Genomic DNA, 22,608 nt, shown 5'->3' with positions numbered 1-22,608 from the left:
GTTCCTCCACCCGGCGCCATGCGGGGCGGCTGTTTCCTCTCTAGTCACTGCAGCTGGAACAGCTGGAAGCAGTGGGAGACCACTGCACCTGGAACACCTGGAACAGCTGGAAGCAGTGGGAGACCACTGCACCTGGAACAGCTGGAACACCTGGAAGCAGTGGAAGGCCACTGCAGCGCAGGAGGAACCTCTGCTGGCCTCCTGCTGTGGGGCCTCAGGCTGCAGTCACACCACCACCTGGTCAGGTTCTGGGTGTTCCCGCCTCCACTGTGGGCGGAGTCACTGTTAGAACGCCTCTGATTTGCTGCTACGAGTTCTTCTGCACATGCTCAGTGAGACGCCAGCAGTGTTTCCTCCCGTCGTCCAGACCTCCTGCTGTTTCATTTACATTTATTTATTTATTTATTTATTTACAGTCTAAAAGGTTTGGGAGTTTGTAGCTTCTGTTTTATGGGCGATTCAATGAGTTTGGTTTGTGTCTTTAAGTCCTGAATAAACCATGTAGTAACCTTCAGTCAGGTTAGAGTTAACCAGGAGTTTACTAGATTCTGAGCCTCGTGTTAAGATGATCTGACTAGTCAGTCAGATCCACCAGGTGAATCCTGGTTACAGGTATCTATGAATCCTTATGGGGATTTACTGCCAACGAGCTGAAATACTTATTCAGATATTCTTAATAAACATATAAAAAGGAAGGACTATGAACCTCATCAGACCTCTGCTGCCATCTGCTGGTTATATGTGGTCACTACAGGACAGGACGTGACAGTAAAGATCAGAATCCTCCTACAAACTAAACAGCTTGTTTTTGCAGGATGAATGTGAGGTTCTAGGTTCTCTGTTGGATTGAGAGGATTGTTCTAGACAAAGAGGCTGGATGTAGTTGATGACTCTCGCCTGGCAGAGAGAAGAACCTGCTCCTGAATGTGATCGGGGTGACGGTGGTGAAGAAACGATGGTGTTTGGTGGAGCTTTGTGGTTTTTATGTGAGGAATGAAGCCGAGCAGCAGAAACCAGAACAGGACCGTCAGGAGGAGGAATCCTCCCATCTTCACCCCGCACTGCTTCTTTCTAAACTTCTTTGTGTAAAACAATTGTCATAAATCCAGAATCACATCCAGAACCACGTTCCCCACTAGAACCCAGGGAGCAGAAGAAACCTGAGCAGAACCAGAGTCCAAATCACAGTTTGACTCTTCAGTCTGTGTTCAAGGTGTGGATGGGGGAGATGAGCGGGGGGGGGGGGGGGGGGGGGGGGTGAGCAGGGGGGAGAGAGGCTCAGTAACAGGCTCTGTAGCCTCCATCAGTCTGCAGGAACAGAGACCATGAAAGAATCTTTCCACTTTGGGAGCCGGATTAAAAACTTCATGGACACAGTGGATCAGAACACTGGCGTCGTGGAAACGGACCCCCAAAGGTGAAGAACGGTTTGCGAATACACTCAAATCCGTTGTCGTGGAAACGGGGCCTTAGACCCACTCGTGTATGAAAAACAGCCTCATGAACTAATTTTGGATCCAGAGGGATTTCTGTTTCTAATCTAGAGTCAGTGGAGGAAACTAAAGCTCCCGTTTCAATACAGGAAGTTAATCTGCTGAACAGGAAGTTAATCTGCTGAACAGGAAGTTAATCTGTCAAACATCATCAGACTCTATTCAAAGACAGCAGAACACTCTATAAGAGGGACCAAGTCCAATAATGGCATTAGAGACGTCTGTTTGCTGCTCTAGCTTATATTTATAACAAGAATGTGGCTTTATATGTTTGAGGTGTAAAACAGTGTATGATCTAAAAATACACCATGTTTTCCTACACATAAATATTAATTATATACAATATATAATTTATCTAATTAAATAACAGAAATAATGTTTCCAAAAAAGGTGTGAAATTTAATCAAAATAATCAATCTTTAGGTGAAGTTAGTGATTTAGACTCACTCGTGTGTAAACAAGCTAAAGAATAAAGAAAAGTACATGATGAGGTCCTGATGAGTGAAGCTGAAGAACTGAGTTCCACATCTGTAATATTTGGTGTTAAACTTGTATAGAAATGGGATTTAGAGTAAAGCTGTGGAACAAGATGGAGACTATAAATGATCACATACATGTAAATGTTAATTATGTCATATATTCAAAAGTAATTAAACAACATAGAAATCCTGTTAGAAACTCGGTGTGTGGAACGTTCCAAAGCTTTCACAAGTTTATCATTTCATCAGAAATATTAAAGTTCAGCTGTCGACTGAAATGTTTAAAATTAGAACTAAATCCAAGCCAGAGTAGAGAACCGCTCGTTTCTCCGGGAGAAAGAATCATCGGACTTTTAATGTCAACAAAAGATCAAAACAAAACAAGTTAGAGTTTCAGAAAACAGGAAGTAAAGACCGGGAGCGCCAAATCAAGAGCGTGAAACACAGACGTCAGAGTTTTCAGTCTTCAGAAGACCTCCAGGTCGGCAGCGCTGTAGACCACGGCGTTCTCCTCTGTGCCCACAGCCGCCTCCTGCTCCTCCTGCTCCTCCTGCTCCTCCTGCTCCTCCTGCTCCTCCTGCTCCTGCTGCTCCTCCTGCGTCTCCTCCAGAGACTCCAGGGCCTCGTTGGTGTCGCTGGCGAAGGTTTCCCTGGAGACGTCGTCGTGCTCCTGCAGGTTGAGCAGACCGATGGCCTGCTTCATCTTCTTGGCCACGACATGGCGGCGCCTCTTCTGGGCGGCCTTCTTGCTCCTGGACTCCCTCTGCTGCTCCTCCAGGAAGATCTTCTTCATGTGCTCCTTGGTGACGCTGGGGGTGTTTTTCAGCAGGTTGAGGTAAACCCCCCCGGGCGTGCGGCGCCGGCTGCCGTCCATGGTGTAGACGCCGCCGCCCTCCTCCAGCGTGGCGGTCTCCCCCAGCAGCTCGATGGCCCTCCTCCTCCCGATGACCCGGACCACGCGCTGGATCAGGTCCTTCTTGGGCTCCTGCAGCCGGTGGGCAATCTCCTCTGCCACCTTGTCCTCGTCGTCGTCCTCCGTGATCTGGAAGCGGCCCTTGATGTCCATCTGGGCTCGGGGGCCCAGGCGCTGCTTCACGGCCCTCTTCCTCTTGACGTCCCCCCCGGCTCTGTCCTCGGACCCCCGACCCTTCATGTACTCCTCCAGCTCTGCGTCCAGCATGCTCACCTCTCCACCCTCCTTCTGCTGCTTCTCCACCTCCCGCTCCTTCTCCATCATCTTCCGGGCTAAGACGAAGTTATAGGTCTCCACATTCCTGCTGGACGTCCCGACCCCCTCCATGCCGAAGAATCCCAGCTCGGCCGTGAGGGAGTCCTGGCACTGCTCCTGGACCACCGACCCCCAGATGTTGTTCACCCTGCGGCCCTGCGGGGCACCGGGGTCGGGACTGGCGGCGGGGGCCAGCCGGGTGGAGCGTGCAGACGGCTCCGGGGCGTCGGACACTTTCTGCCGCTTCCTGCGCCACAGGGAAGCCTCGTCGTCCGAAGACTCCGGGTCGCTGTTGCTGGACTCGCCGGCCCGGAGGCCCCCTCCGCCGCGGTACGTGGTGGCTGCAGCTCTGAAGGGCGGGGGGGCCGGGGGTCGCGGTCGTGGCTGCGCCCCGGACAAGGCTCCCATCTCTGAGTCAGAGCCCGAGAGCTCCCCGTCCTCCAGGTCTCCCTCCATCTGTGGTCTGGAGGCCGAGGAAGCGCCCGGAAGTCCCGCGGAAAGCGCCCGGAAGTCCCAGTCAACGCATCGGCTAAAGTTAAAGCTAACTGCTAACACTCAGCAACGTTGTTAAAAATAGCAAAAAAACTTCACCAGGCGATAAAAATAATAAAAATGATACGTCGCACAGCTGCTGCTTTTCCTTCGCTCTAGATCGATCTGCAGTTTTTAGTTTCTGATATTATTCTGAGCTCTAAAATGTAGAAAAGAAAAAGAAACTATCCCGAGAGACTTTCGCGCTAAGCTAAGGTCACACTTCCGCCTCCAGGCTGTCTTTCAACATAAACTTCAGTATTTATGAATTCTTTTTTTTAATTGAATAAAAACAGAAGCTTAACTTATCAAATCAAACTATGTCGATACAGATTTTTTTCATAGAGATGTAGCACAAAGTGCTTTAAAAACAAGACACAAGAATGCCCAACCCACCACCACCACCGAAGTCTATTTACCATTTACTATTTACCGTTTGCTGTTTACTATTTACCATTTACCGTTTACTATTTACCATTTACTATTTACCATTTACATACCCACTCAAACCCCTACGGTGATATTTATCCAGACTGTAGAAGGCAGGAGAGACGGAGTTCGAATTCCACTGTCCTTCTAGAACTGACAAGAAACACTTTGATTTTGACATACATTTTGTGATTTGACCCCTGACGTCATCTCCAGTGGATGTGACCTCGCCGGAAACAGCACTCGCGCACTTCTCCACATAAACAACATGGCGGCGCCCATACAGCGCCTCACGTCCGTTGGGAAATTAATTCTAAAGAGACATTTATTGAAGACAAACTGCGTGACTAGGGTGAGAAAACTGCTTTGAAGACGTGTTTTTAATTTGTTGTGACCTCTGTGGCCAGCAGGGGGCGGAGCCACCCAGGAAAACCTGTTAGCATGGCCGCTCAGGCTTTAGCTGTTAACACTGAGCTGTAATCAGATTACATCTCTGGCATAAGGTGTTATAGTTTTAGCTTTAGATGTGTGAAAAACAATTGATCCCAGCTTTAAGACTCATCAAAACTTAAATAATAAAACTTGCCTACAATATCTATAGCATTCGCTAAAGCATTAGCATTAGAGGACTGGAGCAACTTCACCGTCAACTGTGACATTATTATTATTATTATTATTCTCAAAGCAAGGTGGAATCTATTGTTTAAGGTTAATCTGAGCCGATAATATTATATAAGTCCTGGTTTAAAAGAAGAGCGAGTGTCAGCAGGAGGTTTGTTCCTCAGGTAGGAACTAAAAGCTGCTTCACCTTGTTTCTTCGGACTGAAACACTTCGGGGATGTCTGAACACAGGCCGGACACCGTTCCAAACTGTTTTTAAACACAATCAGATTTTGAAATGGATCATTTGCCGCACAAGGAGCCATTAGCGGCGGGAGGATCGATCTAGTATCAATCATATCGACACCCCGGTATTGATGTGGAACGGTAGCAGTTCAATACTTCGTTTCAGTTTCTCTCCCGTTTGCCTGCTGAACTGTACCTGAAACAATATTTTGTTCTACATTGTTCTGGAGAGACAGTTTTGTATACTTTGCTTGTTGTTTGAACAAACATTCTTATGATAAATAAAAAGAATTTTCTGTTTTCCTATAAACTTTTTCTAAATTCTGATCTTGGGTCAACTCATTAATAAACCAAAGGAAAAATCTAAAAACATTTAAAGGTCATGAAATTGCAAAATCCAGATGAAATGTCATGACCTTTGTGTTTTTTATGATGCATTAACCTTGAATATTAAAAACAGATCAGATCAGATCTACCTGGTTTCAGATCCGTCCTGCAGCGTCACACTCCACCAGCAGCCAGTGCAGACTGACGCTCAACGTGCTCCACCCTCGTGTCGGTGTAACGCGGACTGGTGTTGATATTCAGATGGTAGTGAGCTGGTAGTGAGCAGAGACCTGTACTACGAACAGTGATCAACATATCAGGATCTGGTTCACTGATCCACACCTTGGATCCTGATCACCGTTCCTACCAAGCAGGTTCTCAACTCTCTGGTTCTACCCAGACCAGGTGTGAGTGTTCACAATAAAAGGGGCGGAGCTTGCAGCGTCTGACCAATCACACAGAGAAACCCTCCAGAGCAGGTTCCAGATTACTGAAGGAGCAGTTAATCTCTGAGATTATGAAGAATTCCAACCCATCCAGCAGCTCAAAGCAACACTGCTGCTGCAGCCAGAACCAGAACCTTCCTGACTTGGTGAGATTAGAGCAGATTAATGGATCAGTGATATAAAGGAACAGCACTGTGATCACTCAGTTCCACTTTATTCCAGCAGAAAGGTTCCAGGCAGAACTTCCTCACTGCTCTTCTTTTACTTTAGGTTCTCCATCACTGGTTCTGAGGCGGAGGTTCTCTTGTGTTTCCTGTTGGAATATTAATTCATCACCATGACGACAGGAGGAGTTCTGCTTCCATTAATTCATGGTTCTGCAGTTCTGTCAGGTGTGATCATGAACCTCATTATTCCAGATAAACAGACCTGGAGCAAGTCAAGAACCAGAACCAGAACCTCCTTCAGAGCCTCAGAGACCAGGATTTATTTTATTAAGTCTAAAGATTGTTCTAGATTAATTTCTCCTCTCCTCTCTGCTGCAGCTCAGAGCTGAACCTGCCCACCAATCACCATCATTTAAGAATGGGCGGGGCATTTCCCAAGAGACCTGATTGGTCAGGAGGCGGAGCTCTGACCTCTTATCCAGAACATAACCTGCTATAACATAACCAGGTTAGACTTTCAGCATCAGTTACCATGGTGATTTATCCTGGTGAGAAGTGAATGAGAGTCGTAGTACAGAAAACCTGAGTTAATCCTGAAGTTACCTGGATAAGAGGAAATCCAGGTTGGTAGTACAGTCCTCAGGTTGGTAGTACAGGCCTCAGGTTGGTAGTACAGTCGTCAGGTTGGTAGTACAGGCCTCAGGTTGGTAGTACAGTCCTCAGGTTGGTAGTACAGGCCTCAGGTTGGTAGTACAGTCCTCAGGTTGGTAGTACAGTCCTCAGGTTGGTAGTACAGTCGTCAGGTTGGTAGTACAGGCCTCAGGTTGGTAGTACAGTCCTCAGGTTGGTAGTACAGTCGTCAGGTTGGTAGTACAGGCCTCAGGTTGGTAGTACAGTACAGGCCTCAGGTTGGTAGTACAGTCCTCAGGTTGGTAGTACAGTACAGGCCTCAGGTTGGTAGTACAGTCCTCAGGTTGGTAGTACAGTCGTCAGGTTGGTAGTACAGGCCTCAGGTTGGTAGTACAGTACAGGCCTCAGGTTGGTAGTACAGTACAGGCCTCAGGTTGGTAGTACAGTCCTCAGGTTGGTAGTACAGTACAGGCCTCAGGTTGGTAGTACAGTCCTCAGGTTGGTAGTACAGTACAGGCCTCAGGTTGGTAGTACAGTACAGGCCTCAGGTTGGTAGTACAGTCCTCAGGTTGGTAGTACAGTCCTCAGGTTGGTAGTACAGTCATCAGGTTGGTAGTACAGGCCTCAGGTTGGTAGTACAGGCCTCAGGTTGGTCGTACAGTCCTCAGGTTGGTAGTACAGGCCTCAGGTTGGTAGTACAGTCCTCAGGTTGGTAGTACAGGCCTCAGGTTGGTAGTACAGGCCTCAGGTTGGTAGTACAGTCCTCAGGTTGGTAGTACAGTCGTCAGGTTGGTAGTACAGGCCTCAGGTTGGTAGTACAGTCCTCAGGTTGGTAGTACAGGCCTCAGGTTGGTAGTACAGTCATCAGGTTGGTAGTACAGGCCTCAGGTTGGTAGTACAGGCCTCAGGTTGGTCGTACAGTCCTCAGGTTGGTAGTACAGGCCTCAGGTTGGTAGTACAGTCCTCAGGTTGGTAGTACAGGCCTCAGGTTGGTAGTACAGGCCTCAGGTTGGTAGTACAGTCCTCAGGTTGGTAGTACAGTCGTCAGGTTGGTAGTACAGGCCTCAGGTTGGTAGTACAGGCCTCAGGTTGGTAGTACAGGCCTCAGGTTGGTAGTACAGTCGTCAGGTTGGTAGTACAGGCCTCAGGTTGGTAGTACAGTACAGGCCTCAGGTTGGTAGTACAGTCCTCAGGTTGGTAGTACAGTACAGGCCTCAGGTTGGTAGTACAGTACAGGCCTCAGGTTGGTAGTACAGTCCTCAGGTTGGTAGTACAGTCCTCAGGTTGGTAGTACAGTCATCAGGTTGGTAGTACAGGCCTCAGGTTGGTAGTACAGGCCTCAGGTTGGTCGTACAGTCCTCAGGTTGGTAGTACAGGCCTCAGGTTGGTAGTACAGTCCTCAGGTTGGTAGTACAGGCCTCAGGTTGGTAGTACAGGCCTCAGGTTGGTAGTACAGTCCTCAGGTTGGTAGTACAGTCGTCAGGTTGGTAGTACAGGCCTCAGGTTGGTAGTACAGTCCTCAGGTTGGTAGTACAGGCCTCAGGTTGGTAGTACAGTCATCAGGTTGGTAGTACAGGCCTCAGGTTGGTAGTACAGGCCTCAGGTTGGTCGTACAGTCCTCAGGTTGGTAGTACAGGCCTCAGGTTGGTAGTACAGTCCTCAGGTTGGTAGTACAGGCCTCAGGTTGGTAGTACAGGCCTCAGGTTGGTAGTACAGTCCTCAGGTTGGTAGTACAGTCGTCAGGTTGGTAGTACAGGCCTCAGGTTGGTAGTACAGGCCTCAGGTTGGTAGTACAGGCCTCAGGTTGGTAGTACAGTCGTCAGGTTGGTAGTACAGGCCTCAGGTATTGTTATTCAGATGATAGTGAGCTGGTGGTGTTCTCACCTCAGTGTGATTGTTGGATTTCAGGTCTGACTCTGTAATCACACCCAGTCTAGTAAAGCCTCCTGAGATGTTCTGAGTTGACGAGCTTCAGATTAACTGTTCCGCACCGCAGCACCGCAGCACACAGCGCCGCAGCACCGCAGCGCCGCAGCACACAGCACCGCAGCACACAGCGCCGCAGCATGGCAGCACACAGCGCCGCAGCGCCGCAGCATGGCAGCACACAGCACCGCAGCACCGCAGCACACAGCACCGCAGCACACAGCACCGCAGCACACAGCGCCGCAGCACGCAGCGCCGCAGCACCGCAGCACACAGCGCCGCAGCACGCAGCACACAGCACCGCAGCACACAGCACCGCAGCGCCGCAGCACCGCAGCACACAGCATCCTCTCCTCTTCTAAAAGTCCCTGGTTGAATGGCCGCAGTGAGGAATGGAAGCAGAAGAGCCTGGCGGCGTCACTGCGGCCAGAGAACAGGAAGCTGAGGCAGCAGTTCACTCAGGAACACCACATTGTCTTCTCCTGAGCAGAGGGACCCTCCAGTGGCTCTAGAAACTAACTCTACCCTGTCCTCCTCCTGCAGCTTCCAGCTGGACCACACAGACGCTTGGCGACTCAGGCTGCTCAGCAGGTGGCGCTAAATGTTCCTGAAACTAAAGTGACCACGCTGGAAAATGGCCTCCGGGTGGCTTCAGAGGACTCCGGACTGTCCACCTGCACGGTGAGGGACCTCTGGGCTTCTTCTTCTCTAACACTAATGATAAAGAGGTACCGCTGAGCTGACGGTGGAACCTTGAACCAAACCTGACGAGAACATTTTGACTCCTGAATGTTTACAAGGTGTTTCTGAGGTCAGCACATGATTTAGGATGTAACCTCCAGAGTAGAACCGGCATCCCATAATGCAACTCTTCTGCTTGTGTTGAAGCTTGTTTGACTCCATGTGTCCAGCAGTATTCCTGCTCCCTCTCAATCCAGCTGATCAAACATCACATTTCATTCGGTATAAATCCAGCTTGACTTTTTTATTGAATGAATTGATTTTTAAAAAGTTGAGCTCAAGCTGCCGGCTCGTCTCACTCATCAGCTCTTCTACTAAACATCAGGATGTGCTGATCATAGAGCAGCTCCTCTTTCTCATTCACTGTTTCTACAAACAAACAACAGGGAATTAATCATTGAGGAGAGACTAGAGGAGTGGAGAGTTTCTCCATGAGTCTCCAGCTCCTTCATGTCCTCCATGTTCAACACACATCAACCACAGGACTGAAACGTCCTCCTTCCATGCTGTAACATCACCAACCTCCGTCCCTCAGCTGAAATACTCTTCCTCACCTTCATCACCCCCAGGCCTTCTTCTCCCCACCGCTCCTTTACAGAAACGACTTCCCCTCCACAATTCTTCATTTCATTGTTGTTGTTTCTGCTCTGTAAAGTGTCTGATTGTATAAAAAAGGCCTTAATAAGTTGGATATATTCTTACTGTGGGGATTATGGTCTGAATGCTGACTGATCCATCAGGTGGGTCTGTGGATCGACGCCGGCAGCCGCTACGAGAACCAGAGGAACAACGGCACGGCCCACTTCCTGGAGCACATGGCGTTCAAGGTAGGAAGGTTCACACACAAGGAGTCTGAAGTGAGTCTCACTTCTACAGGACATTTCTCTTCTCATGATTCACTTCACCTGGGAACTGGTCTTACCTGCACCCGCTGCAGTGAAGAGGGCCTCCAAACAGACCCAGACCGTCCTCTCTGGAGACCTGATCAACGTCTGGACTGGAAGGAGGAAATGACCAGACCAACATGTTTCAGTTCAGTCTGAAGACACAACAAGTCCTTTTCATTAAAGCCTTTCAACTCTGGAAGCTTCAGACCGTCTGAGCTGGTCTACAGACTGGAACCGCCAGCACTGGTCCTTTACAGTCGGCCCGGTTCTGTTGGGGTACATAGTTAGCATTCTGTATGAGTCCAGCTGCAGAATGTTCATGGTTATTACTGATGGTCATGGTTATTACTGATGTTAATGGTTATTACTGATGTTAATGGTTATTACTGATGTTCATGGTTATTACTGATGTTCATGGTTATTACTGATGTTCATGGTTATTACTGATGGTCATGGTTATTACTGATGTTAATGGTTATTACTGATGTTCATGGTTATTACTGATGTTAATGGTTATTACTGATGGTCATGGTTATTACTGATGTTCATGGTTATTACTGATGTTCATGGTTATTACTGATGTTCATGGTTATTACTGATGTTAATGGTTATTACTGATGTTCATGGTTATTACTGATGTTCATGGTTATTACTGATGTTAATGGTTATTACTGATGTTAATGAAGCTACTGTAGCTTATATTTACAATGTGTTTTATAATGTTGTGCTCCTGCAGATGGAAACGACTAAATGTGGTACCAATAGATAAATAGTTTAATGTGTGTGTGTGTGTGTGTGTGTGTGTGTGTGTGTGTGTGTGTGTGTGTGTGTGTGTGTGTGTGTGTGTGTGTGTGTGTGTGTGTGTGTGTGTGTGTGTGTGTGTGTGTGTGTGTGTGTGTGTGTGTGTGTGTGTGTGTGTGTGCAGGGCACCAGGAAGCGCTCTCAGCTGGACCTGGAGCTGGAGATTGAGAACATGGGGGCTCACCTTAACGCCTACACCTCCAGGGAGCAGACGGTGTACTACGCTAAGGCCTTCTCCAAGGACCTGCCCCGAGGTGAGGGGGGGTTAAACATCTGGCATACAGCTTCATCTAATTCAGGGTCTCAGACACACACTGGACCGTTTCCAGGACCGTTTCCAGGACCGTTCCTGCAGAGGTTTGGATCAGACTGAGCTGAACTCTGCTCTGGCTCCTGTGTGTTTGTGTGTCCAAGCGGTGGAGATCCTGGCCGACATCATCCAGAACAGCACGCTGGGCGAGGCGGAGATCGAGCGGGAGCGGGGGGTGATCCTCCGGGAGATGCAGGAGGTGGAGACCAACCTGCAGGAGGTGGTGTTCGATTACCTGCATGGCACGGCGTTCCAGTCCACGGCGCTAGGCAGGACCATCCTCGGCCCCTCCCAGAACATCAAGTGAGTGTGTGAGGTCTGAGCAGCCGCTCGTCTGCTCACCATTCTGACGCTCCATGTTGGTGGTGCAGGACCATCAACAGAGGAGACCTGGTGGACTACATCACCACGCACTACAAAGGACCCCGGATCGTGCTGGCTGCCGCTGGAGGTCAGAGGTCACCCGTCTCCTCACGCTTAACACGTCACACAACTCAGGCCACGTTCACACGTACTCAGTATTTAAGAAACGGTGATATTTATGACACAGAAATCCACCAACGATGATTCCTAGAAACTCCGCCCACAGTGGAGGTTTACAAAAACTCTGTAGGGAGGAGATTCACCTCACAATTCGCGACGTCATGTTTTTTCCAGGACTCTAATTGGCTATCATGGCTCCATGCTTCTCGTTACACTGCCCCCTACAGGTCTGGCCGTGCAGAGCCGCTCTGCACCCGGTGGATATGAGGGTCTGTGTTGATGAAGATTGTTTGTAGTGTTGTTCCCATACCGATACCCGGTTGCATAGTATCGGCTGGTACCGATACTTGCCGATACCGCAGTGTTTAAAAAAGATGTGGCCTGTTTTTCTTCCAGTTCTTAAGAACTACATCCTCACTTGGTTGTATAAATCATTACTATCATGGCTTCACTGCTTCAGCCTTTATGAAACAGGAGAAAAACACCAACACAGTAAATGTAGGAGAACTTCTTTATCCCCTACCTGGTATGGCTGGAACTGAAAAAAGAATCAACTTCTCTTAAACCTGAGTTTTAGCTCACAAATGCCAATGAATAGTGCGATATCCATGTACCGGTAAATACATGTAAAACAGTAGTGCAACATAAATTAAAAGAACAAATAATAAAGATATGAGGCTTTCCTCACCGTAATGGATCAGGAGTCCGGGCAGCACTGAGAGTCGGGAGAGAAACACACGGTACTGCGTATCGGCCAGCTAATAGTTCGTACCTGCCGATACCAATACCAGCTTTTAGTGTGGTATCGGCCCCCCCTCCCCATACTGGTATCGGTATCGGTACAGCACTAATTGTTTGTAAAGGTAAAGGTGAATATCAGTTTTCTAAAAGCCATGACGTGTGAACAAACAAGCTGGACTTCACCCACATCGTGTCCCTGGTTTTGGATCAAAGTTGGGAAAACAGAAAAGTTTGATCAATTTAAACTCACATTTCTAACTTCATACCCAGAAAACCTGCCGCAGCGCCGCTGCTGCAATGCATGCTGGTCCTGATGCTGGTCCTGATGCTGGTCCTGATGCTGAGGTGGTCTACCTGGGCGGCCACAGCAGCTCGGGCCGCTTTACACCCAAGAACATGTACCGTTAGAATCAGGACACCTCACGCTCATGTTTCATGTCTACAAGTTACAACATTGGGAATATTTCCTTCCAGTTGTTTTAGCAGTTTTATCTTCTTTTTTTTAAAGATATTTTTAGTTGTTTTATCATACTGAGAGGAGGAGCTCCTACTGAAGAGCCTCACAGAGCCTCACAGAGCATTAGAGCCTCACAGAGCCTTAGAGCCTCACAGTCTTAGAGCCTCACAGAGCATTAGAGCCTCACAGAGTCTTAGAGCCTCACAGAGCCTCACAGAGCATTAGAGCCTTAGAGCCTCACAGAGCATTAGAGCCTCACAGAGTCTTAGAGCCTCACAGAGCCTCACAGAGTCTTAGAGCCTCACAGAGCCTCACAGAGCATTAGAGCCTCACAGAGCCTTAGAGCCTCACCTTGCGGGGCCGTCAAGCAATAGAGCCAAGCCTCATCCTGATGGTAGATAGAGTCAGAGATGTTGAGCCGTCTGACGCTCGGCTTCCTTGATGTGCTTCAGGTGTTTGTCACGACGAACTCATCGATCTGGCCAAGTACCACTTTGGAAAACTTCCCGGCAGATATCAGGGCGAAGCGCCGGCGCTTCCTGCCTGCCACTTCACGGGGAGCGAGGTGAGGAGGAGCTGCTGGTTCAGCCTCACCAGAGGTGTTCCAGGACCAAAGACAGGTTTCAGTGTGTACCCCTCGTCTGTTGTCGGCGCCGTCGAGTCGCTCTGACAATCTTCTGCTGTTTCAGATCCGAGTGCGTGACGACAAAATGCCCCTGGCTCACATCGCTATCGCGGTGGAGGCGGTGGGCTGGTCACACCCCGACACCATCCCCCTCATGGTGGCCAACACTGTGATCGGGAACTGGGACCGCTCGTTTGGCGGCGGCGTGGTGAGTCGCTCTGGATCCACACCAGAGCAGGATTCTGCAGCCACAACCACAACCTGCTTCACTCCAGCACATAGCGCCACCTGGTGGCCATTGAAAGCTGTATATTTCATGTGCTGATCATTTCAGCACGGAGAGGATTCGAGTTCAAAGAAAAAGGAGTTTGTAGGAAAGTTCTTGGACCAGCAGTCGTTAACTAAAGCTGCTGCTTTTAGATTCTGCTAATTATAGAAAAATAGAAGCAGAAGTTATTTTTATTTGCTACTTTAAGACGTTTAAGAATGAGGAAATAGTTCTGTATTTTTATTTTTCAGAGCTTCGTGTTACTGTAGTACTAGTAGGCATGGGTACTGAATTCAGTACTTTAATTGGTACTGACTGAATTCCGGCGGTACTACCGAATCACATAAGGTCAAAGGGTACCTGAACGCCTCCTTGTGCCTGAAGGAGAGGAAGAGGAGCGACGGAGACTCCAGCCTGGACACATGGTCCCTCCATCTTCAGCTTTAACTTGGAGCCTTCTGCACCCCAGAAGTTCCTAAATGCAGAATCTGTTGTGGCGGTCCTCCAGAACCTGTCCAGTAAACTGGCCCAGATGGCCTGCCAGGGGAACCTGTGCCACAGCTTCCAGTCCTTCAACACCTGCTACACCGACACGGGCCTGTGGGGCCTCTACATGGTGTGTGAACCAGCAACCATCAGCGACATGATGCACTTCACCCAGATGGAGTGGTGAGCACAGCGCCGGACAGCTCTCCTGTCTCCGTCTCTGTGTGAGACAGAGAATCACTCCATGTCCCTGTCTCCTCAGGATGTCTCTGTGCTCCAGTGTAACGGAGACCGAAGTGGCTCGAGCCAAGAACCTCCTGAAGACCAACATGCTGCTGCACCTGGACGGTGAGACGCCTGGACGGTGAAGACAGCAGCGTCCCAGTGGCTCGTCTCAATGTGTGTGTGTGTGTGTGTGTGTGTGTGTGTGTGTGTGTGTGTGTGTGTGTGTGTGTGTGTGTGTGTGTGTGTGTGTGTGTGTGTGTGTGTGTGTGTGTGTGTGTGTGTGTGTGTGTGTGTGTGTGTGTGTGTGTGTGTGTGTGTGTGTGTGTGTGTGTGTGTGTAGGGTCCACGCCGATCTGTGAGGACATCGGCAGGCAGATGCTGTGCTACAGCCGCAGGATTCCTCTGCATGAGCTGGAGACTCGTATTGACGTGAGCTGATCTGTTAGAACACTACCTAGAACCAAGACGTCTTTCCTTGTAGAAATGAAACAGACTTTCTAAAGTTGATTTATTCTTGTTTTATATTAGAGGCACTGATATCACCTGGTAAACACTAAATAATCAGACCCGTCTGCAGGTCTTTGTCTCTTCGGTTGGAGTGAACAAGTCATTCTGACTAGAACCTCGCAGGTTCCTGCTCTTTCAGGTTAATCCGACAGTCTGCAGCTTGCTCTCCGTCTCCCCCGGTGGAAGTGAAACATTTCCTCAGATTAAACTGGACCTGATGATTTGCTCCAGTTTGTTGATGTTTATCCCAGAACTCCTTCATCTGCTGATTGTAAAGAAGGTAGAATGAAGATGCGGTGATGAAGACAGTGAACTGTGGTGTCTGTTAACAGGCCATCGACGCCAACACCATCAAGGACGTCTGCACCAAATACATCTACAAGCAGGCTCCTGCCGTCACTGCAGTCGGTACGTTCCATGCTTTTATTGTGGAGGAGGGAGGAGCTCTTCAGTTCTGCTTGAACTTTTTTCTGTAATACTATCATGGATCTACTGAGCTGGGGAGTCCAACATGAGGCCTGTGGACCAGAACCGGCCGCCAGAGGCTCCGCTCCACCGAGCCTCCGACCAGATTTAGTGTCGGTTCAGAACCGAGCTGCTTGTAGCTCACCTTTTATTTCTATGGAAGAAAATCAACTCAATAATTTAGGTGTTTGCAGCTTTTTCACACCTGAATCCTCAGTGAAGTTTCCTCCAGAACAAAATGTCCAATCTTCTCCTGTCTATCGCTCAGTGGACATTTTAACCTCCGTTTGTCCAGGATGGAGGCGGAGTTACAGACCATGCTATATCTTAGTCCCATCACATCAGCTGCTTTAACTTTTAATCCACATCCAATGAAATGATCTGAATATTTCATGCTGCTGCTCAGCGACACTAAACCTCTTGTTTTCTCCTCAGGTCCAATCGAGCAGCTTCCAGATTACAACCAGATCCGCAGCGGGATGTTCTGGATGAGAACCTGAGCAGAACATTAAGTCACATTGCTTTCCTCTTGACTTTTATTATAAAATAAAGACCAACACAATAATGTTAAAATAACACAGATACTCTTGTTGTCATTTCTTATTCTTCCCCGCCACTTGTTCCTGAGCAGCTTTCTTGGCTTTCACCATCTCCACCAGCTCCTGTAGGGGGCGACAAAGTCACATGTTAAATCTACACAGAAGGATCCTGATGGTCTGACCAGAGTCTCTTTAGGGTCTGTTCACCTCCTGTTTGATCTGGACCAGAGTCTCTTTAGGGTCTGTTCACCTCCTGTTTGATCTGGACCAGAGTCTCTTTAGGGTCTGTTCACCACCTGTTTGATCTGGACCAGAGTCTCTTTAGGGTCTGTTCACCTCCTGTTTGATCTGGACCAGAGTCTCTTTAGGGTCTGTTCACCTCCTGTTTGATCTGGACCAGAGTCTCTTTAGGGTCTGTTCACCTCCTGTTTGATCTGGACCAGAGTCTCTTTAGGGTCTGTTCACCTCCTGTTTGATCCGGACCAGAGTCTCTTTAGGGTCTGTTCACCTCCTGTTTGATCTGGACCAGAGTCTCTTTAGGGTCTGTTCACCTCCTGTTTGATCTGGACCAGAGTCTCTTTAGGGTCTGTTCACCTCCTGTTTGATCTGGACCAGAGTCTCTTTAGGGTCTGTTCACCTCCTGCTTGATCTGGACCAGAGTCTCTTTAGGGTCTGTTCACCTCCTGTTTGATCTGGACCAGAGTCTCTTTAGGGTCTGTTCACCTCCTGTTTGATCCGGACCAGAGTCTCTTTAGGGTCTGTTCACCTCCTGTTTGATCCGGACCAGAGTCTCTTTAGGGTCTGTTCACCTCCTGTTTGATCTGGACCAGAGTCTCTTTAGGGTCTGTTCACCTCCTGTTTGATCTGGACCAGAGTCTCTAGGGTCTGTTCACCTCCTGTTTGATCTGGACCAGAGTCTCTTTAGGGTCTGTTCACCTCCTGTTTGATCTGGACCAGAGTCTCTTTAGGGTCTGTTCACCTCCTGTTTGATCTGGACCAGAGTCTCTTTAGGGTCTGTTCACCTCCTGTTTGATCTGGACCAGAGTCTCTTTAGGGTCTGTTCACCTCCTGTTTGATCTGGACCAGAGTCTCTTAGGGAACAACCACTCCCACCAACTCTGAACCGGAACTGAAAGATCTCTCACTTTGTTCCCTAACGATCTTTCTAGTGGGCGGAGTCAGAGGAGGCGATGTAGAGCGCAATGCATCCTGGGTAATAAACAAACCAAGCTAAGCACAAACCAGAATGAGGAGACGCAGAAAGAAATAGTTGGAAAATATCTGCGACATGGAGTAGAGGGGAGGACTCATCGGGGTCTGGTCTGAAGACTATATCGTGGTTGTTTGGATCTACCCACTCGCTGGCTAAAGGGGCGGGACTTAATCTTTCAGTCTGGAACAACCAATGGGCCGTGTTTCTTCTGTACTTCCTCTCTGGTCAGTGTTTGTTTCAGACCACAGCGCCCCCAAACAGCAGCAGGTGTAACTGCATGATGTTTCCCAGGGGGGTTGATCTGGTCTGTAAAGTGAATGTGAACGCCCCCCAACCAAATGAATGGGTGAACATTCTGGGCTCCGCCCCCTCCCCCTCCCCCTCCCCCCTCCTCAGCCTTGACGTACCTTGTACCTCTTCATACAGTCTTTCTTGTTGCGTCCCGGCACGGCGGCGGCGATCTTCTCCCAGCGCTCGGGCGTGCTCACCGGGTACGTCTTCAGCGCCTGTTCCAGAAGCTTCTGCTCCTCCGTGGTCCAGGGCGCCGCACCGCCCTCACTGCCTGAGGCTGACACAGGGACATGCAGTGGAACATCTCAACATGGACACCTCAACATGGACACCACGTGCAGTGGAACATCTCAACATGGACACCTCAACATGGACACCACGTGCAGTGGAACATCTCAACATGGACACCTCAACATGGACACCTCAACATGGACACCACGTGCAGTGGAACATCTCAACATGGACACCTCGACATGGACACCTCAACATGGACGCCACGTGCAGTGGAACACCTCAACATGGACACCTCAACATGGACACCTCAACATGGACACCACGTGCAGTGGAACACCTCAACATGGACACCTCAACATGGACGCCTCAACATGGACACCTCAACATGGACACCACGTGCAGTGGAACATCTCAACATGGACACCTCAACATGGACACCTCCTTCAGAGGGACATCTCAACAGGGACACCTCAACATGGACACCACGTACAGTGGAACACCTCAACATGGACACCTCCTTCAGAGGGACACCTCAACATGGACACCTCCTTCAGAGGGACACCTCAACATGGACGCCACCTTCAGTGGAACACCTCAACAGGGACACCTCAACATGGACACCACGTACAGTGGAACACCTCAACATGGACACCTCCTTCAGAGGGACACCTCAACATGGACGCCACCTTCAGTGGAACATCTCAACATGGACACCTCCTTCAGAGGGACATCTCAACAGGGACACCTCAACATGGACACCACGTACAGTGGAACACCTCAACATGGACACCTCCTTCAGAGGGACACCTCAACATGGACGCCACCTTCAGTGGAACACCTCAACAGGGACACCTCAACATGGACACCTCCTTCAGAGGGACACCTCAACATGGACGCCACCTTCAGTGGAACACCTCAACAGGGACACCTCAACATGGACACCTCCTTCAGAGGGACACCTCAACATGGACGCCACCTTCAGTGGAACACCTCAACAGGGACACCTCAACATGGACACCTCCTTCAGAGGGACACCTCAACATGGACGCCACCTTCAGTGGAACATCTCAACAGGGACACCTCAACATGGACACCACCTTCAGAGGAACACCACCTTCAGAGGAACACCACCTTCAGTGGAACACCTCAACATGGACACCACCTTCAGAGGAACATCTCAACAGGGACACCTCAACATGGACACCACCTTCAGAGGAACACCACCTTCAGAGGAACACCACCTTCAGTGGAACACCTCAACATGGACGCCACCTTCAGTGGAACATCTCAACAGGGACACCTCAACATGGACACCACCTTCAGAGGAACACCACCTTCAGAGGAACACCACCTTCAGTGGAACACCTCAACATGGACACCACCTTCAGAGGAACACCACCTTCAGAGGAACACCACCTTCAGAGGAACACCACCTTCAGTGTAACACCTCAACATGGACACCACCTTCAGAGGAACACCACCTTCAGAGGAACACCACCTTCAGAGGAACACCACCTTCAGTGGAACACCTCAACATGGACACCACCTTCAGAGGAACACCACCTTCAGAGGAACACCACCTTCAGAGGAACACCACCTTCAGTGGAACACCTCAACATGGACACCACCTTCAGAGGAACACCACCTTCAGAGGAACACCTTAATAGTTACGCTCTTTCAAATATTGTGACCACACAACTGCTCCTGCACCGTCAGGCTGAACTACACCTCGACTCTCTGAAGCTGCTAACGCCCCCGCAGGAAAATACTATAATTACTATTTTATTCTGTTACACAAACAAACAACACTTGGAAATCAGTTGTTTGAACTTTGTTAGTGAAGTGATCCTCCAATGAGGAAGGAGGATCCGTCCTACCAGAGATCTACTTTTCTTTTTCTCCTTTGTTACCATGACCTCATCACAACCTTTGTGATCGCTGTGATGGAGTAATGAGATTACTGCCACCCTGGACTCTTGTTACAGCAGTTAGAGGAGGAAGACGCTCTATCACCTGATGTTAGAGGAAGACGCTCTATCACCTGGTGTTAGAGGAGGAAGACGCTCTATCACCCGATGTTAGAGGAGGAAGACGCTCTATCACCCGATGTTAGAGGAGGAAGACGCTCTATCACCCGATGTTAGAGGAGGAAGACGCTCTATCACCTGATGTTAGAGGAAGACGCTCTATCACCTGGTGTTAGAGGAGGAAGACGCTCTATCACCCGATGTTAGAGGAAGACGCTCTATCACCCGATGTTAGAGGAGGAAGACGCTCTATCACCTGATGTTAGAGGAGGAAGACGCTCTATCACCTGATGTTAGAGGAGGAAGATGCTCTATCACCTGATGTTAGAGGAAGACGCTCTATCACCCGATGTTAGAGGAGGAAGACGCTCTATCACCTGATGTTAGAGGAGGAAGACGCTCTATCACCTGATGTTAGAGGAGGAAGACGCTCTATCACCTGATGTTAGAGGAAGACGCTCTATCACCTGATGTTAGAGGAAGACGCTCTATCACCCGATGTTAGGAGGAAGACGCTCTATCACCCGATGTTAGGAGGAAGACGCTCTATCACCCGATGTTAGAGGAGGAAGACGCTCTATCACCCGATGTTGGAGGAAGACGCTCTATCACCTGATGTTAGAGGAGGAAGACGCTCTATCACCCGATGTTAGAGGAGGAAGACGCTCTATCACCTGATGTTGGAGGAAGACGCTCTATCACCCGATGTTAGAGGAGGAAGACGCTCTATCACCCGATGTTAGAGGAGGAAGACGCTCTATCACCCGATGTTAGAGGAAGACGCTCTATCACCCGGTGTTAGAGGAGGAAGACGCGCCTATCACCCGATGTTAGAGGAGGAAGACGGCTCTATCACCCGGTCGTTAGAGGAGGAAGACGCGCTATCACCCGATGTTAGAGGAAGACGCTCTATCACCGATGTTAGAGGACGACGCTCTATCATCTGTTAGAGGAGGAAGACGCTCTATCACCCGATGTTAGAGGATGGAAGACGCTCTATCACCCGATGTTAGAGGAGGAAGACGCTCTATCACCTGATGCTAGAGGAGGAAGACGCTCTATCACCCGATGTTTAGAGGAAGACGCCTCTATCACCCGATGTTAGAGGAGGAAGACGCTCTATCACCTGATGCTAGAGGAGGAAGACGCTCTATCACCCGATGTTAGAGGAGGAAGACGCTCTATCACCCGATGTTAGAGGAGGAAGACGCTCTATCACCTGATGCTAGAGGAGGAAGACGCTCTATCACCTGATGTTATGAACTGATGTTAACAGTGAAGTAGCCGAGGACAGAGATAATCTCAACAGAGACATTTCATCCAGACCAAGTTCAGGAATAATCTAGTTAATCTCTAATTCCACCAAACGTTTCACCAGAGAGACGATCCCAAGTACAAATGCAGCTCTATATATCGGAGTTGAGACGGGGCAGTTTGACAGCGTGTCCATTGCACCACCCTCTTACCATCGAACCTCTCGGAGGGGCGCAGCGTTGTCTATAGAGGGCGCCACTGAGGAGTGCTCCTTCTTGAACTTCTCAAAGGCCTTTTTGTTGATCTCGTCTTTCTGGAGAGGATCTGAGGGGAGAGGAGCAGGAATCAGTGTGACGGCTTCTGGAAACCAACTTTCCACAGCTCGGAATTATCAGAACCATAAGAAAGCCGGTTCTGAAGAGGCCCACCGAGTCGCTGCAGGTTCTTGGCTTTGTTGATGACAGTCCTTGCCGTCCTCTTCATGCCGCTGGTGGAGTGCAGGTTCATGTAGTTGGCGATAACCTCCCACCTGGAGAGAGAGGCGGGGGGGTTAGTGTTCTTAAAGTCTCCTCCCACGAGACTCGCCGGCGGAGGGTGGGGGTGGGGGTGGGGGTGGGGGTGGGGGTGGGGGTGGGGTGGGGGTGGGGGTGAGGCGGTGCAGCCCGACCTGGCGTTGGTTCCAGCTGGGAACAGATTGACGGCCTTGATGAGCAACTGGAGGTCCTCCTCGTTCCAGCCCTTCCCCCCGCCGCCCCTCCCCCGCTGGCCTGCTCGGCGCCGCGGGCCACCTGCCGGGCCACCACCTCCGCCTCCTTCTCCCTCTGCAGCTGGGCGTTCACCTCCTGCACCTGAGGAGGAGCAACAGGAAACGTCAGCCTCAGTCTGTGGGCGGAGGCGCCCATACGGCAGATACCCAGCACCACCCATACAGCAGATACCCAGCACCACCCACACAGCAGATACCCAGCACCACCCATACAGCAGATACCCAGCACCACCCACACAGCAGATACCCAGCACCACCATTACAGGGCACCGCCCATACAGCCGATACCCAGCACCACCCACACAGCAGATACCCAGCACCACCCACACAGCAGATACCCAGCACCACCCATACAGCAGATACCCAGCACCACCCACACAGCAGATACCCAGCACCACCCATACAGCAGATACCCAGCACCACCCATACAGCAGATACCCAGCACCACCCATACAGCAGATACCCAGCACCACCCACACAGCAGATACCCAGCACCACCCACACAGCAGATACCCAGCACCACCCATACAGCAGATACCCAGCACCACCCACACAGCAGATACCCAGCACCACCCATACAGCAGATACCCAGCACCACCCATACAGGGCGCTGCCCATACTCGACTGTATTCAGCTTTATCATGAGCTCCACCAGTGATGGAACTACATCACATCGTGTTACCAAACATTTAAACTGACATGATTTAGGATGTTTAATATTCCAACATGTAGAATGAGGTGGAGGTGGAGGTGGAGGTGGAGGTGTCACTCAGGTATTCCAGCGTT

General features: G+C 49.8%; 3 protein-coding genes across 3 annotated transcripts in view; 1 reads left to right on the top strand and 2 right to left on the bottom strand.

The window, feature by feature from the left end:
* Positions 1-1,875: 1,875 nt before the first annotated feature.
* Positions 1,876-4,349, bottom strand: phax (phosphorylated adaptor for RNA export). Its single transcript, XM_080492005.1, has one exon. The coding sequence runs from the start codon at positions 3,654-3,656 to the stop codon at positions 2,439-2,441; it is 1,218 nt and encodes a 405-aa protein (XP_080348131.1). The 5' UTR covers positions 3,657-4,349; the 3' UTR covers positions 1,876-2,438.
* A 25-nt stretch (positions 4,350-4,374) lies between these two features.
* pmpcb (peptidase, mitochondrial processing subunit beta) lies at positions 4,375-16,080 on the top strand. The gene is made up of 13 exons (XM_080492002.1): positions 4,375-4,512; positions 9,046-9,183; positions 9,984-10,070; positions 11,056-11,185; positions 11,346-11,544; positions 11,613-11,692; positions 13,375-13,487; positions 13,612-13,755; positions 14,324-14,484; positions 14,564-14,649; positions 14,867-14,955; positions 15,366-15,441; positions 15,934-16,080. The coding sequence occupies exons 1-13, from the start codon at positions 4,429-4,431 to the stop codon at positions 15,996-15,998; spliced, it is 1,452 nt and encodes a 483-aa protein (XP_080348128.1). The 5' UTR covers positions 4,375-4,428; the 3' UTR covers positions 15,999-16,080.
* Positions 16,081-16,091: 11 nt separating this feature from the next.
* Positions 16,092-22,608, bottom strand: part of dnajc2 (DnaJ (Hsp40) homolog, subfamily C, member 2) — a gene marked incomplete at its 3' end in the record, with an annotated part of 16,026 nt that continues 9,509 nt past the window's right edge. The window contains 7 exon segments of the mRNA XM_080491601.1: positions 16,092-16,160; positions 17,658-17,818; positions 21,269-21,287; positions 21,289-21,380; positions 21,485-21,585; positions 21,724-21,811; positions 21,814-21,904. Of these exon segments, the coding sequence (XP_080347727.1) occupies positions 16,092-16,160; positions 17,658-17,818; positions 21,269-21,287; positions 21,289-21,380; positions 21,485-21,585; positions 21,724-21,811; positions 21,814-21,904 (621 nt within the window).

The sequence above is a fragment of the Lipophrys pholis genome, assembly GCF_963383615.2.
Source record: "Lipophrys pholis genome assembly, chromosome: 22".
Taxonomy (NCBI): domain Eukaryota; kingdom Metazoa; phylum Chordata; class Actinopteri; order Blenniiformes; family Blenniidae; genus Lipophrys; species Lipophrys pholis.
Note: the sequence above shows the minus strand (reverse complement) of the source record. Positions and strands in the feature narration are given on the sequence as shown.

Coding starts and splice junctions, on each gene's coding strand:
- phax (XM_080492005.1), bottom strand. CDS start 3,656: ATGGAGGGAGACCTGGAGGACGGGGAGCTCTCGGGCTCTGACTCAGAG.
- pmpcb (XM_080492002.1), top strand. CDS start 4,429: ATGGCGGCGCCCATACAGCGCCTCACGTCCGTTGGGAAATTAATTCTA. Junction 9,184..9,983: donor CCGGACTGTCCACCTGCACG/GTGAGGGACCTC, acceptor CTGATCCATCAG/GTGGGTCTGTGGATCGACGC. Junction 13,488..13,611: donor GCCACTTCACGGGGAGCGAG/GTGAGGAGGAGC, acceptor CTGCTGTTTCAG/ATCCGAGTGCGTGACGACAA.